The sequence below is a fragment of the Rhinopithecus bieti genome, unplaced genomic scaffold, assembly GCF_001698545.2.
Source record: "Rhinopithecus bieti isolate Rb0 unplaced genomic scaffold, ASM169854v2 scaffold_76074, whole genome shotgun sequence".
Lineage (NCBI taxonomy): Eukaryota > Metazoa > Chordata > Mammalia > Primates > Cercopithecidae > Rhinopithecus > Rhinopithecus bieti.
In genome coordinates this window covers 335,646-349,452 of record NW_016828659.1, presented here as the reverse complement: position 1 = coordinate 349,452, position 13,807 = coordinate 335,646, and the positions used below count along the sequence as shown (strand labels likewise).

The 13,807-nt window shown below is 38.8% G+C and overlaps 1 protein-coding gene across 3 annotated transcripts in view; it reads right to left on the bottom strand.

Moving 5' to 3' along the window:
- LRP6 (LDL receptor related protein 6) overlaps positions 1-13,807 on the bottom strand; it is a 162,809-nt gene that overhangs the window by 28,556 nt on the left and 120,446 nt on the right. For all 3 annotated transcript variants that reach the window (XM_017864558.1, XM_017864559.1, XM_017864560.1), the window contains 3 exons: positions 8,804-9,006; positions 6,622-6,833; positions 5,124-5,314 (listed from right to left, as the gene is read on the bottom strand). In XM_017864558.1, the coding sequence (XP_017720047.1) occupies positions 5,124-5,314; positions 6,622-6,833; positions 8,804-9,006 (606 nt within the window). The remainder of the gene's footprint in view (positions 1-5,123; positions 5,315-6,621; positions 6,834-8,803; positions 9,007-13,807) is intronic.

Genomic DNA, 13,807 nt, shown 5'->3' with positions numbered 1-13,807 from the left:
CCTCGGCCTCCCAAAGTGCTGGGATTACAGGCTTGAGCCACCGCACCCGGCCAAAAGAATGATTTTTAAAGATTAGCTGGTGGTAATGAAAGGATGGTGTAAGGTAGACAACTGGGTAAAAAAGGAAGTCAACAGTGTCACTGCAGGCCCCCAGACATGGTAAGGACCTGACCTACTTCGATGCTGGTGAAAAATAAGTAAGCTACTGGAACCAACAAGGAAAATATATGCTTATTTATTCAACAAACTAAGAATGCACTGGATGCAATTCGCTATAAAAGGCTATGTGGGTGGCTACAAATATGACACAGAAAAAGGTCCCAGGATAAAAGCATAATTATCTGTGAATACATAAGAAAAAAAATCAACTTGACAGTAACCTTTTCAGATAATAGAAAAAGAAGAAACATTTCTTTTTATGTGGCCAACAAAGCCTTGATGGCAAAACACCAACAAACACCTGACAAGAAAAGAAAATTATAAGGTAATCCTTCTCACGAGCGTAGATTAAAAAAAACCTTAAAACATTAGCAAATCAAATCCAGCAATAAATAAAAAGAATAATATATGATGCTAGATTTTATTTCTCCCAGTAAACCAGGGAAAGTTTAATTTGACAAAGGTTATCTACAGAAAAGCCTTAGCAAAGAATACTTAATCACAAAAGTACCGAATGCTTCTCCAAGACCAAGAAAAAAACAAAACAAAACAAAAAGATTCTATGATCATCCTATTTCAACACTGTACTGGGGGGCCCCAGCCAGTATAAGGAAAGAAAAAATCACAACTCTCATTATTTGAAGAAACATGATTCTGTAACATAAAAAATCCTAAACATAAGTATACTTAGCAAGGTCCTGTGGTACAAGCTCAATATGCTAGAAGGAGAAAAAAAGAAACTGTATTTTCATATTCCAGGCACAGTTAGAAAATAAAATATTGTTTAGAATAGTCTTTACCACTAGCATTTAAAAGCACCAAATAAGAAGGAATAATAACTCTAATGAAAGATAGGCAAGACCTCTATGCTGAAAACTAGAAAACATTAAGAGAAATTAAAGATCTAAATAAATGGGGAAACTTACCACGTTCATGGTTTAGAAGATTAATATTATAAAGATAATAATTCTCTCTAAACTATCAATTTAATGCAAACCCAATGAACATCTTAACATCTTAGTCTGTGTTTTTTTTTTTTGGAAGCAGAAACTCACAAGCTGATTCTACAATGTACATGGAAATTGCAGGAGTTAACAACAGCCAAGTTAATCCTGAAAAAAACACTAAAGACATAGATGAATCTATTAGAGTTATAATAATTGACAGTATAATATCATATAAGTAAAGGCAAAGTGACCAAGGGAACATCAGAGTCTAGAAACAAACTCACACAAATATAGTCACCTCATTTATGATCAAGGTGATAATACAGAGTAGTAGGGAAAGGACAGTCTTTTCAATAAATGATGCTGAATCAAAACAGTAATGTGGAAAAAAATTGCATTTTAAACCCTGCCTCACACTACACACCAAAATCAATTCCAGATAGATTATAGATCTCAGTAAGAAAAGTTAAATGAATAAATTTTAGGGAAAAAAATAAAAGTATCTTTTAGTACCTTTGCAGAAGACAAATATTTCTTTTTCTTATTTCTATACATTTATGGAATACGAGTCAAGTTTTTTTACATGGACATATGCTATGTATCTATGATGTGTACAAGTGTGAAGTGTGAGCTTTTAGTGTAAAACCATAGTGTACATTGTACACATTAAGTAATTTCTCATCCCTCAACTCCCATGAAGATTTCTTAAACAACATAAAAGGCGTTAACCATAAAAAGAAAATTAATAAACTGTACCACATTAAAATCAAGACCTTTCTTTTCATCTAAAGATACCACTGGGAGAATAAAAAAGGTAAATCACAAACTGGGAGATTTATGCAGTATATATCTTGACAAAGGATTCATATCCAGAATGTATGAAGAACTCCTATACATCAATAAACTTTCAAGTTACCAGTTTTTGGTTATTTTTTGAGACAGGATCTAGGCTTTATTGGCCAGGCTGGAGTGCAGTGGTGCAGTCATGATCATGGGTCACTGCAGCAGTGGGACAAAATTAATTGTAATGAATGAAACATTTTCATGAAGAGCTTTATCACAGACCTGCCTGCCAGGCATAGTGGCTCACGCCTGTAATCCCAGAACTTTGGGAGGCCAAGGCAGGGGATCACTTGAGCCAAGGAGTTTGAGACTAGCCTGAGCAACCCAGCAAGACACCCATCTCTACAAAAATAAAATTAGCCAGGTGTGGTGGTGTGTGCCCATAGTTCTAGCTATTCAGGAAGCAGAGGCAGGCGGATTGCTTGAGCTGAGGAGTTTGAGGCTGCAGCGAGCTATGATCACACCACTGTACTCCAGCCTGGGTGACAGGGCAAAACCCTGTTTCAAACAAAAATAAAAACAAAAAAAGGTTAAAAATATTGACATAAGTAACTAATGTACAAATTAGAGGTGATATCCATAGAATACTATGCAGCCATAAAAAAGTTCATGTCCTTTGCAGGGACATGGATGAAGCTGGAAACCATCATTCTCAGTAAACTATCACAAGGACAGAAAACCAAACACTGCATGTTCTCACTCATAGGCGGGAATTGAACAATGAGATCACTTGGACACAGGGTGGGGAACATCACACACTGGGGCCTGGAGAAATACCTAATGTAAATTACGAGTTAATGGGTGCAGCAAACCAACATGGCACATGCATACATATGTAACAAACCTGCACATTGTGTATATGTACCCTAGAACTCTTTTGCACCAACCTAATACATTCAGATTGCAACAGATGGTGAATTTGGGGGGGAAAAAATCGCTCAAAAGACATAAATGTATTAGGAACCCAGAAAAAAAAACCAGAAGTGATGTGAGAGACAGAGGAGATAAGATGAGGGAAAGAATATACTACACCAGGCATGTAACTGTACATGCATAAGTGTGTGCATAACTGTCTAGAATCAGAGAATACATAATGGAATGGAGGCATTTGAACCTGAAGACAACATTAAAAAAAAAAAGTGAAAAAAAAGATTAAAATAATTATAAATGTATTCAAACATACAAAAATGTACATGATACAGGAGTAAGTAGTCTTAATATTTTAGAATGCTAATGCTCCAGACTTGAGATTTGTTTCCTTATTTCTTGAGGAAAATACTGACATATATGCCTGTTTCTTTCTTCTCCCCTCTCCTCTTTCCTCTCCCTCCCTCCCTTTCTCTCTTTCTCTTTGTTGAAAAACCTGAGATCTGATGTTCCCACATTTCTTTTTCTCTTTTTTGAGACAGAGTCTCGTTCCATAACCCAGGCTGGAGTGCAATGGCGCGATCTTGGCTCACTGCAACCGCCGCCTCCTGGGTTCAAGCGATTCTCCTGCCTCAGCATCCCGAGTAGCTGAGATTGCAGGTGCCCAGCACCACGCCCGGCTAATTTCTGTATTTTTAGTAGAGACAGCATTTTGCCATGTTGGCCAGGTTGGTCTCGAACTCCTGATCTCAGGTGATCCACCCACTTCAGCCTCTCAAAGTGCTGAGATTACAGGCATGAGCCAGCACGCCTGGCCTGAGTTCCCACATTTCTTAACAGTATGTATACATATATGTGTATATACAGTGTATCTACTATACGGTTTTAAATTTTATTTTATTTTATTTTATTTTATTTTTTTTGAGACGGAGTCTTGCTCTGTCGCCCAGGCTGGAGTGCAGTGGCCGGATCTCAGCTCACTGCAACCTCCGCCTCCCGGGTTCACACCATTCTCCTGCCTCAGCCTCCCGAGTAGCTGGGACCACAGGCGCCCGTGACCTCGCCCGGCTAATTTTTTTTTTGTATTTTTAGTAGAGACGGGGTTTCACCGTGTTAGCCAGGATGGTCTCGATCTCCTGACCTCGTGATCCGCCCGTCTCGGCCTCCCAAAGTGCTGGGATTACAGGCTTGAGCCACCGCGCCCGGCCTGGTTTTAAATTTTAAACAAAACTAGATCTTAAGCATTTTTATGAAATTTAATTTTTAAAAATCATGTCAGTACACACAGATCTACCTTGTTCTTTTGAATGAATGTAATATTCCATATACTGATATAATAGAACGTATTTCTCCATGAAGGACTATCACAAATAATGCTCAGCAAATACCCTTGTACACTTACATCAGTACTTCTCTAAGACAGCTATCTACAAAGGAAATCACCAGATCAAAGGGAATGCATATTTTAAATTTTGATTATTACTGGCAAATTGTCCTCTAAAAAAGCTCTCTCAATTTCCACTTCCACCAAAGCACACAAGGGCATGTCATTTTCTATCATACTGGCCAATGCCAGGCAATAATCAACGTTAACTTCTTCTTGCCATGCTGACAGACACAAATAGTATAATATTTTAATTTCATTTACCTGATCACTAGTGAGGCCAACACAGAGCATATGGACATCAGAAATTGGGGACAGAGGAGGTTAACTGTAATTACAGACATAAGACTGCAGAGAAATGTGTAAGTAAAAGTATATCTTAAAACCAACAAATGATTTAATTTGGTTAAAATACCAGAAAGGTAAAGGCCACGATGAAGTTGTGAAAGGTGAATACTAACTTATACCAACTTAAGAGCACAATTAGACTTTTTTCCTACAGGTTATGAAACTACCCTGAAGATTTTTAAAGTAAAGCAGTGACATTAAAACCATGCTTCAGAAAATTTAGGAGCCATGTGTAAACCTTCATGGAGAAAAATTGGCAGGGAGATCAACCAGAGGCTAGGATTTGGCCAGAGATGACAAGAACATAAACTAGAGCAGAAGAGTTAGGAAAGGATGCATTAGAAAAATATTATTTATAGAACCAACATCAAGAAAACTGGCAGGTAGTTACATAACAGAGGAGTAATCACGTCGATGGTTGAAGAAAAAGCTCTTCACCAACCAACCTGATGCTGACTACATGTAATGAATAAAATTGCCAAGAAATGCGCCAAAAACAATACGATGCAAGAAAACACAATAAATGAATCATCTTAAAACTCAAATTAAAATAAGGAAACATATTTCTTGGGTACCTGAGAGATCACTGCTTTCAATTCGCCGGAGGTCTGAATCAGCCCAAAAGAGCTTGCCCAGCCTGCTATCAAGGGCTAAAGCAATTGGTTTACTTAAGCCACTGAAAAAGAGGACCTCCCGTTCGGTCCCATCCAAAGCAGCCCGTTCAATTTTAGGAGACCTTTCCTGAAGATTGGTAAAATACATATACCTGGAGGGAAAGGAGGAAAAAATAAGTTACTGGAGTAAGAAACCACATAAAATGAGAATATTCTTATTAAGACAAATGGAGGCAGAATATTTTTAAATACTGTTTTTCAATGTTTTAAAATAAGTATTTTTTGACCAGGCACAGTGGCTCATGCCTGTAATCTCAGCACTTTGGGAGGCCAACGCGGGGGGATTGCTTAAGCTTATGAGTTAGAGACCAGCTTGGGCAACACGGCAAAATACCATACCCCAAAAATTAGCCAGGCGTCGTGGCATGTGCCTGTAGTCCCAGCTACTCAGAAGGCTGAGGTGGCAGGATCACTTGAGCCCAGGAGGCAGAGGTTGCAGTGAGCTGAGATTGTGTCACCGCACTCCAGCCTGGCTGATAGAGCCAAACTTTGTATCCAAATATATATGTATGTATATGTGTATAAATCCTCTTTTATAAAAATATATACATATATTTATATATTTACATTTTTAAAAGGTCATGGGATATTTTACTACTTTTAATAGTAGCAACAAAGATACACAGAAGTTATTAGGGAGCTTTCATAGATTAACAGAATAGTGCTAGACATAGGCACACATATGTTTTCAGAATAATACAATACATTAAAGATCAGTGACTAGAGAGACCTGAACACAAAAGTTTAAATTATTTCTAATTAATTTATTTACTAACTAAAAAGAAGTTATATATAAATCACTTCTTATATTTAACTTAGATTTCATCCTTTTCCTCTTTTTTGAAGTAAGCTACTTTCCTTGCTGAATACCTTATCTATCATGGACTCAGATACAAATGAGTACTGAGTATTTATTAAATGCAAAGCTCTTTATTAAATGAAAGAAATCATATTAGTTCTCATCATAAAGAAAACTAGTGGTAAATACGAGACTAAAAAATAATTAAATGTAAGGTAAATTGGAAAGGACTAAGTATAACTTAGAGAGGCATAGATACAGAGTGCTAAGTATTCAGGAGGGGGAAAAAAATCCTATCTGACTGCGATGAGGTAGATCAAGGAAAACTTCCTGGAGGGCGTGACCATTGAAATGGTCCTGGAGGTATGGTTAAATATTTAGAATTAAAAAGCAACAGTGGCCCGGGACAGAAAGTCTGGGCAGTGAAATCAGAGAAAGTATAAGACAACTGTTAAGATAATGCAAAGACAAATGGATAGAGAATATTGAGTTGTTTGCTGGAGCACAGGACATTTAAAGGTAAATAAATAACAGGTTGAAAAAGAAGGGTGAGGAGGGTCTCAGAAGCCACAGTATCTGAATGCCACTTTAGTAACATACCCTTTCTCTGGGTTTACCACAATGGCTCGAGGTCTGTCCTGCTCGCCTTTTAGCACCACACCAATTGATCTCCCATCTAATCTTGTCACATTAATGACATTGGTAGCCTCACAAGTCCAGTAGATGTAGCGGCTGTAAATATCAATGCTTAGGTCATAGGGTTGTATTTCCAGGTTCTGACTTGGAACTGAGCTCACAACCACAGTAAAGCCCTAGGGGAAAAAAGAAATACAGAGAAAATTAAACTCCAGGGGGAGATAACCCTGAGGCAATCACTCACAATGCTTACACCTACATGGGCACACAGCTGAGAAGGCTCTCCCAAGTCTTAAGGAGTGATTTCTTACTGATACCTTTCTTTATGGGTAATGTGCTTCTTTGTTAATACACATATCCAATGTTCCTTGGGTTATCCTGCTGCTGAAAAAAGAGCTGAGGTCAGATTAGTTGCTCCAAGTACCTGATATGCCTTGATTAGGAGATGGGAGTGAGAAGGTGGCAACTGTCTTCTCTAAACTGGAGACAACTGTCGCTAAAACCACACCCTAGAAATATCTCTAAAGCAACGGATTGCAACTAGAGGCAATATTGCCCCGCCATGGGCATTTGGCAATGTATGAAAACATTTTTTACTGTCACAACTGTGGGAATATAACTGATATCTAGCGGGCAGAGGCCAGGGATGCTGTTAAACATCCTACAATATTCAGAGCAGACCCCCACAACAACAATTATCCAGTCCAAAATGACCACAGTGCTTGAGAAACCCTGCTCTAGAGATAAGAGCAACTAGTAAAGGCTATCAAATCTATCATCTTCTTTTCTGATCCTCCAGTCTACACATGTAATTTTTTAAAAATAAAGTCAAGCAAAAAGACAGGCTTTGTCCATTTGTGACATCTGAACTGTATCTTACTGGGTATCTCTGAAGTAACATATTTCTTAATTTCTATCTATTAGTTATCAGCCCATCAGTCCTGGCCTATATGGCAGAAAGTGCATCTGGAATATACAGCTATTACTATACCCTAAATGATCTCTCAGTAGCCCTAAATATATCACCTCCTTGCTCTTTATTGTAAGATGAGACATAGTGAAAAGTAGTACTCTAACTTCCCTAAATTTTAATAAATTCAAGATATAACTTACTATCACTGCTATAAGGATGACAAGTAATTATTTATAGTATCATAATCCCAGTCTAACAGGGCTTGGCCACAGAAAGAAAGCAAAGAAGTATCAATAGTGATATGTAAATCCATAACTGGCATGTAAATGGGTAAGATTTATTGATAATATCCTCATTCCCATCCCACAGTCACCGAATAATTATGACCAAAAAAACCCATCGGATTAGTAACATGTTAGATGTTTTTAACCTTACTGAGATTGTTACGTTTCATATCCTCTGAACCTTTTAAATAATAATTAGTAATGTAACTGTAGAGTTCCTGTTAAATAATACATAAGAGCTATGTGCTTTGCATTCTTTTCAGCTAAAAAAGTTCTTAAGAATCCTAAGTGAGGGACAGAGCTGGATTCAGAACCAAGGCCTATTTCAAGGCTTCTAATACTCTATACAAACAGAAATGTAAGGAAAAAGGCTTCATAAAGAAATGTAGGGGGCAGTCACAAAAGCCATTACCGATCTCAAGCCTGTAATCCCAGCACTTTGGGAGGCCGAGACGGGCGGATCACGAGGTCAGGAGATCGAGACCATCCTGGCTAATACGGTGAAACCCTGTCTCTACTTAAAATACAAAAAAACCTAGCCGGGCGACGAGGCGGGCGCCTGTAGTCCCAGCTACTCGGGAGGCTGAGGCAGGAGAATGGCGTAAACCCGGGAGGTGGAGCTTGCAGTGAGTTGAGATCCGGCCACTGCACTCCAGTCTGGGTGGCAGAGCAAGACTCCCTCTCAAAAAAAAAAAAAAAAAAAAAAAAGACATTACTGATATAACAGCTTAAGTAAGCCTAACAATTTTCATCATCGTATCATCATCAAACAATTGTTTACTCAAAATATCGTCAGAAGGAAAAAATAAGCTACTAGGTTCAGATTTTCAGTTTCATACACACATACAAAAACACACTTAAGCAGAGTCAAGACTTAAGTGAAACAGAATGGTTGGTGAGTCCAATTATTAGTCAGGAGAAATGAATTTTGAACCACGCTCTCAATTACCTGGCTGCCATCTTCTTGTGCCTTTCGGATCGTGTTTTGTCGTGAGTCAATCCAATAGAGTTGCTTGTCCAGAGGGTCATAGTCAATGGCCCGGACATTCCGAAGGCTGTGGATGGGAAGGATGATGTCGGGGCTCTGTTGTTCATCAATCACCATGCGGTTGATGGCACTCTTCTGACTGAAGAGCAGGAAAGTGGTAGGAGCTTAAAAGGAAGAAAAGAGAAAATCTGAAATCTAGTTACCCTATATCCTCTATCATCAATGATTTGATCAGCCTGTTGTATGTATTTCGTACAAAACAGACACAGATATTGAAGAGCTAAGGCTGAGGACAAAATTCTTTGGCATGCCCTCAAAAACTCTCTTCAGAGTAACACTAATCAGCTCTCTGGTTACCAAATCAGTTATGAACTTACCTAATTAATGACATAGCCACCTACCCTACATTTCTCCATCTTGTCCACAGAGATACCACAGAACACTTCATTTCCATGAGGTATTTGATAAAAATATACAAAATTCTTCTGGACTACCAAGTGAATAACCCTTAACCTATTCTGTCTGGTGGATGGCAGGAAGCCTGGGCTTATATAAATTAAAGCAGAAACTTCTAGACTGATTTTACACATGACAGGGCAAGACCCATCTCAAGGGAAAAAAAAAAAAAAAGAAGGTTGATTTTAGTCTCAGCCTTCTCATTTCATCTGAAGTAAGTCACTGAGCCTCACTAGGCCAAAGTTTACTCAGCAGTAAAATAAAAGTCATAGCCATCTTGTCCCTCTCACTGAGTTACTATGAGAATTTTACAACATATATGAAACTACTTTAAAAACTGTAAGGCACTATATAAATGTAAATTTTAATATGTTTTTAATAACTTAAAATTTTAATATGTTTTAATAACTTAAAATAACTTAAAAATTATTTATAAAAAATTAATAGAGATGGGGTCTCGCCATGTTGCCCAGGCTGGTCTCAAACTCCTGGGCTCAAGCAGTCCTCCCACCTCGGCCTCCCAAACTGCTGGGATTACAGGCAGAGCCACTGTGCTCAGCCATAAATTTAAAATAATTTATTACCAGTAGTAGCAGTAATAAACTTGGTATTAACAGGCATTGAACCTTCATGGATTGCAGATATCATTTTGTTTTATGTGTATGTGATGATGGCATGGAAAGAGAGCAGGTAAAAATTACAAAAACTAATAATAGATGCTTTATGATATGGTTTGGCTGTGTCCCTACCCAAATCTCAACTTGAATTGTACTCCCACAATTCCCATGTGTTGTGAGAGGGACCCAGGGGGAGGTAACTGAATCATGGGGGCCGGTCTTTCCTGTGCTATTTTCATAATAATGAATAAGTCTCATGAGATCTAAAGGGGTTTCCACTTTTGCTTCTTTCTCATTTGTCTCTTGCTGCTGCCAGAAAATAAGTGCCTTTTGCCTCCCACCACAATTCTGAGGCCTCCCCAGCCATGTGGAACTGTTAAGTCCAATTAAATCTCTTTTTGTTCCCAGTTTCCAATATGTCTTTATCAACAGTATGAAAATGAACTAATGCAGTGGCACGATCTCGGCTCACTGCAGCCTCCACCTCCTAGGTTCAAGCAATTCTCCTGCCTCAGCCTTCTGAGTAGCTGGGATTACAGGCGCCCACCACCATGCCCAGCTAATTTTTGTATTTTTAGTAGAGACAAGGTTTCTCCATGTTGGCCAGGCTGGTCTCGAACTCCTGACCTCATGATCCACCCACCTCGGCCTCCCAAAGTGCTGGGATTACAGGTATGAGCCACCATGCTCGGCCAAGAATGACTTCTGAGAGACTACAACAACTTCAAAGTCTAATGCCATTTTTAAAATCTTCATTAAAATATCTGTATACATTTCACAGACATCACCTAAATCCAGGAGAATTTTGTCCTTCTCAGGAATATAAAACATAAATAGTCAAGCTACAACTCCTTGCTTTATTTCCTCCTATTCCCCATTCTTCACAGCTCCATTATTTGTGGTCTCTCAGCTTATTTTACATTTACACTCAAATGAATACTGGCTTAAAACCCAAAGGAAATCAGTACTCACAAAGAAACTTGGTATTTACAAAACTGTAATTCTGCTTTAAGTTCATTAGTTAAAAACCCACATTCAGCTTGGAAGATTTAGAAAGTTATCCCAATGATCCTACTACAAATCTCCATTATCTGGAGTCCATCATACTAATACATTGATTTAACAACTTTTAGCAATTTTTTGTGGAGTCCATGCTTCAAGTAGTAAAAACACATCACACAGAATAGCTAAAAAGTCTCCCACTATAATTTTTATTTTAGAAGAATATTTTGGCAGTACTACTTTCTTAGTAAAGCAAGAAAAAAATTGTTAAAGGTTCTAAATTGGCTGGGCACAGTGGCTCATGCCTGTAATACTAGCCCTTTGGGAGGCTGAGGCAGTAGGATCACTTGTGGCTGGGAGTTCAAGACCAGCCTGAACAACACAGCAAGACCCCCTTCTGTTTAAAAGACTTAGAAGAAAGATCCCAGAGTTTTAGTTCCCACATTTTCTTGCCTGGGAAGCAATTAATCAAATATATATTTGGCTCCTAGAATATTTTGCTGGGTACTCTCTTTTCCAAGTAAAATTTTAACCTTCAATAAGATTCCACAATTAGTTGTGGATCTTGTTGTTCTAGAAACGTGGATTAAGATAAAGCCACATGTGGCTCCAAATAAATGCCTGTTCCAAAAAATCTACTCAAATATATTAAAAATTACAAATTAACTGGTTATTGCAGCCAATATTCTGACCTATTTTCAAGTCAGTAAGTGCTTAAAATGACAAAGAATATGCATTTTAAAAGCCTAAATCCACCCTATCAAATTTATGTAAACTCTAACCACCTCTCCCACATTTCCTTCAGAATGGTGCTTTAACAACGACCTCATCTGGTTGTCTGAGTCTTGCATTCCCACAATGAAGACATCAGAGAAGCTGGAGGATGAGATGTGTATGTAGGAGGGAGCCTTTCAGTTCTCTTCTGAAGGCATATGTGTTCACCGGTAGCTTAGACAAAGGTGTTGCTCCTGTTTAAGAATAGAAGAAACTAGAAGGCCAAGCCCATCATGTATGACTGTACCATTTGTGCACTGTGCCAGGGGCATTGAGTAGGAACTGAAATCCAGTCCACACTTCCTTAGCCACGCCATGCACCTGCAGGGCTAAATCTGCTCAGAGGAAACATTTTTTTCCAATTTGCACAAAGATGCCACAGAGGCCACTTCAGTACTGAACAAAGGATTACAACAATTTGGCTTCCCATTTACTCTCTGATCTAATCTCTTTATTCACTTCATTCCGGCAACACTAGCTTCCTAGGTGTTCCTCTAACATGTCGGACATGTTCCCCCAAGACCTTTTGCATTTACTATCCCCTTTTGCTTGACAGGTCTCTTCCCAGATACCTGGGAATAGCTCATTTCCTCACTTCCTTCAGTTCTTGACATAAATGTCACTTTTTCAGTAAGAACTTCCCTAATCACCCTACTTAACAGTGCAGTCCCTGCCACCATCACCCTTTCTTGCTCTTTATATTTCTTCATTATACTTATTGCCACCTAACCCCTGACATAATTTATTCAGTTTATTATCTGTCCCTCTGAATCTCATTCACTGCTATATTTTCCAACGGCTGAAGTAATGCGCAGCTTGTAATAGGTGCTCGATAAATAAATACTCATTACAATAATATATGAAGAAACAAGCAATAGAACCTAGCACAGTGGCATGTGCTCGTAGTTCCAGCAACTAGGGAGACTGAGGTGGGAGGACTTCTTGAGCCCAGGAGTTCAAGTCCAACCTGGGCAACACAGTAAGACCTGATCTCTTAAAAAGAGGAAGAAAAGCCAGAAGGAAGCAATGGGTGACAAGGTGAGTCTTGTAGCTATGATTTTGAAAGTAAGAGAATAAAATCTGAGGAAAGGAAAAGAAAAATTTATTTAGGACCTCCAATATATTACCTATCATACTAAATGTTATTTAATCCACAAAATTATTATCTCTATTTTATAGGTGAATGCACTGAGGATCAGAAAGCTCAGGCCGGGTATAGTGGCTCATGCTTGTAATCCCAGCATTTTGGGAGGCCAAGGCTGGTGGATCACCTGAGGTCAGGAGTTCAAGACCAGCCTGGCCAACATGGTGAAACCCCTCTCCACTAAAAATACAAAAATTAGCTAGGCACCGTGGTGCACCCCTGTAATCCCAGTTACTCAGGAGGCTGAGAGAGGAGAATCACTTGAACCTGGGAGCCGGAGGTTGCAGTGAGCCAAGATCACACCACTTTACTCCAGCGTGGGTGACAGTGTGAGACTATCTCAAAAAAAAAAAAAAAAAAAATTCTTTCGGCCGGAACCGCCATTTTCCAGTAATTCGCCAAAATGACAAACACAAAGGGAAAGAGGAGAGGCACCCGATATATGTTCTCCAGGCATTTTAGAAAACATGGAGTTGTTCCTTTGGCCACCTATATGCAAATCTGTAAGAAAGGTGATACTGTAGACATCAAGGGAATAGGTACTGTTCAAAAAGGAATGCCCACAATGTCATGGCAAAACTGGGAGAGTCTATGATGTTACCCAGCATGCTGTTGGCACTGTTGTAAACAAACAAGTTAAGGGTAAGATTCTTGCCAAGAGAATTAACGGGCATATTGAGCATGTTAAGCACTCTAAGACCCGAGATAGCTTCCTGAAAGGAAGAGATAAGAGATATCCCTGAAAGGAAGCTATCAGAAAATGCAAAGTGATCAGAAAAAGAAAGAAGACAAAGAGAAAGGTACCTGGGTTCAGCTGAAGCACCAGCCTGCTCCACCCAGAGAAGCATATTTTGTGAGAACCAATGGGAAGGAGCCTCAGGTGCTGGAACCTATTCCCTATGAATTCATGGCATAATAGGTGTTTAAAAAAAAAAAAAAAAGACTTCTGGACTGCTAAAAAAAAAAAAAAAA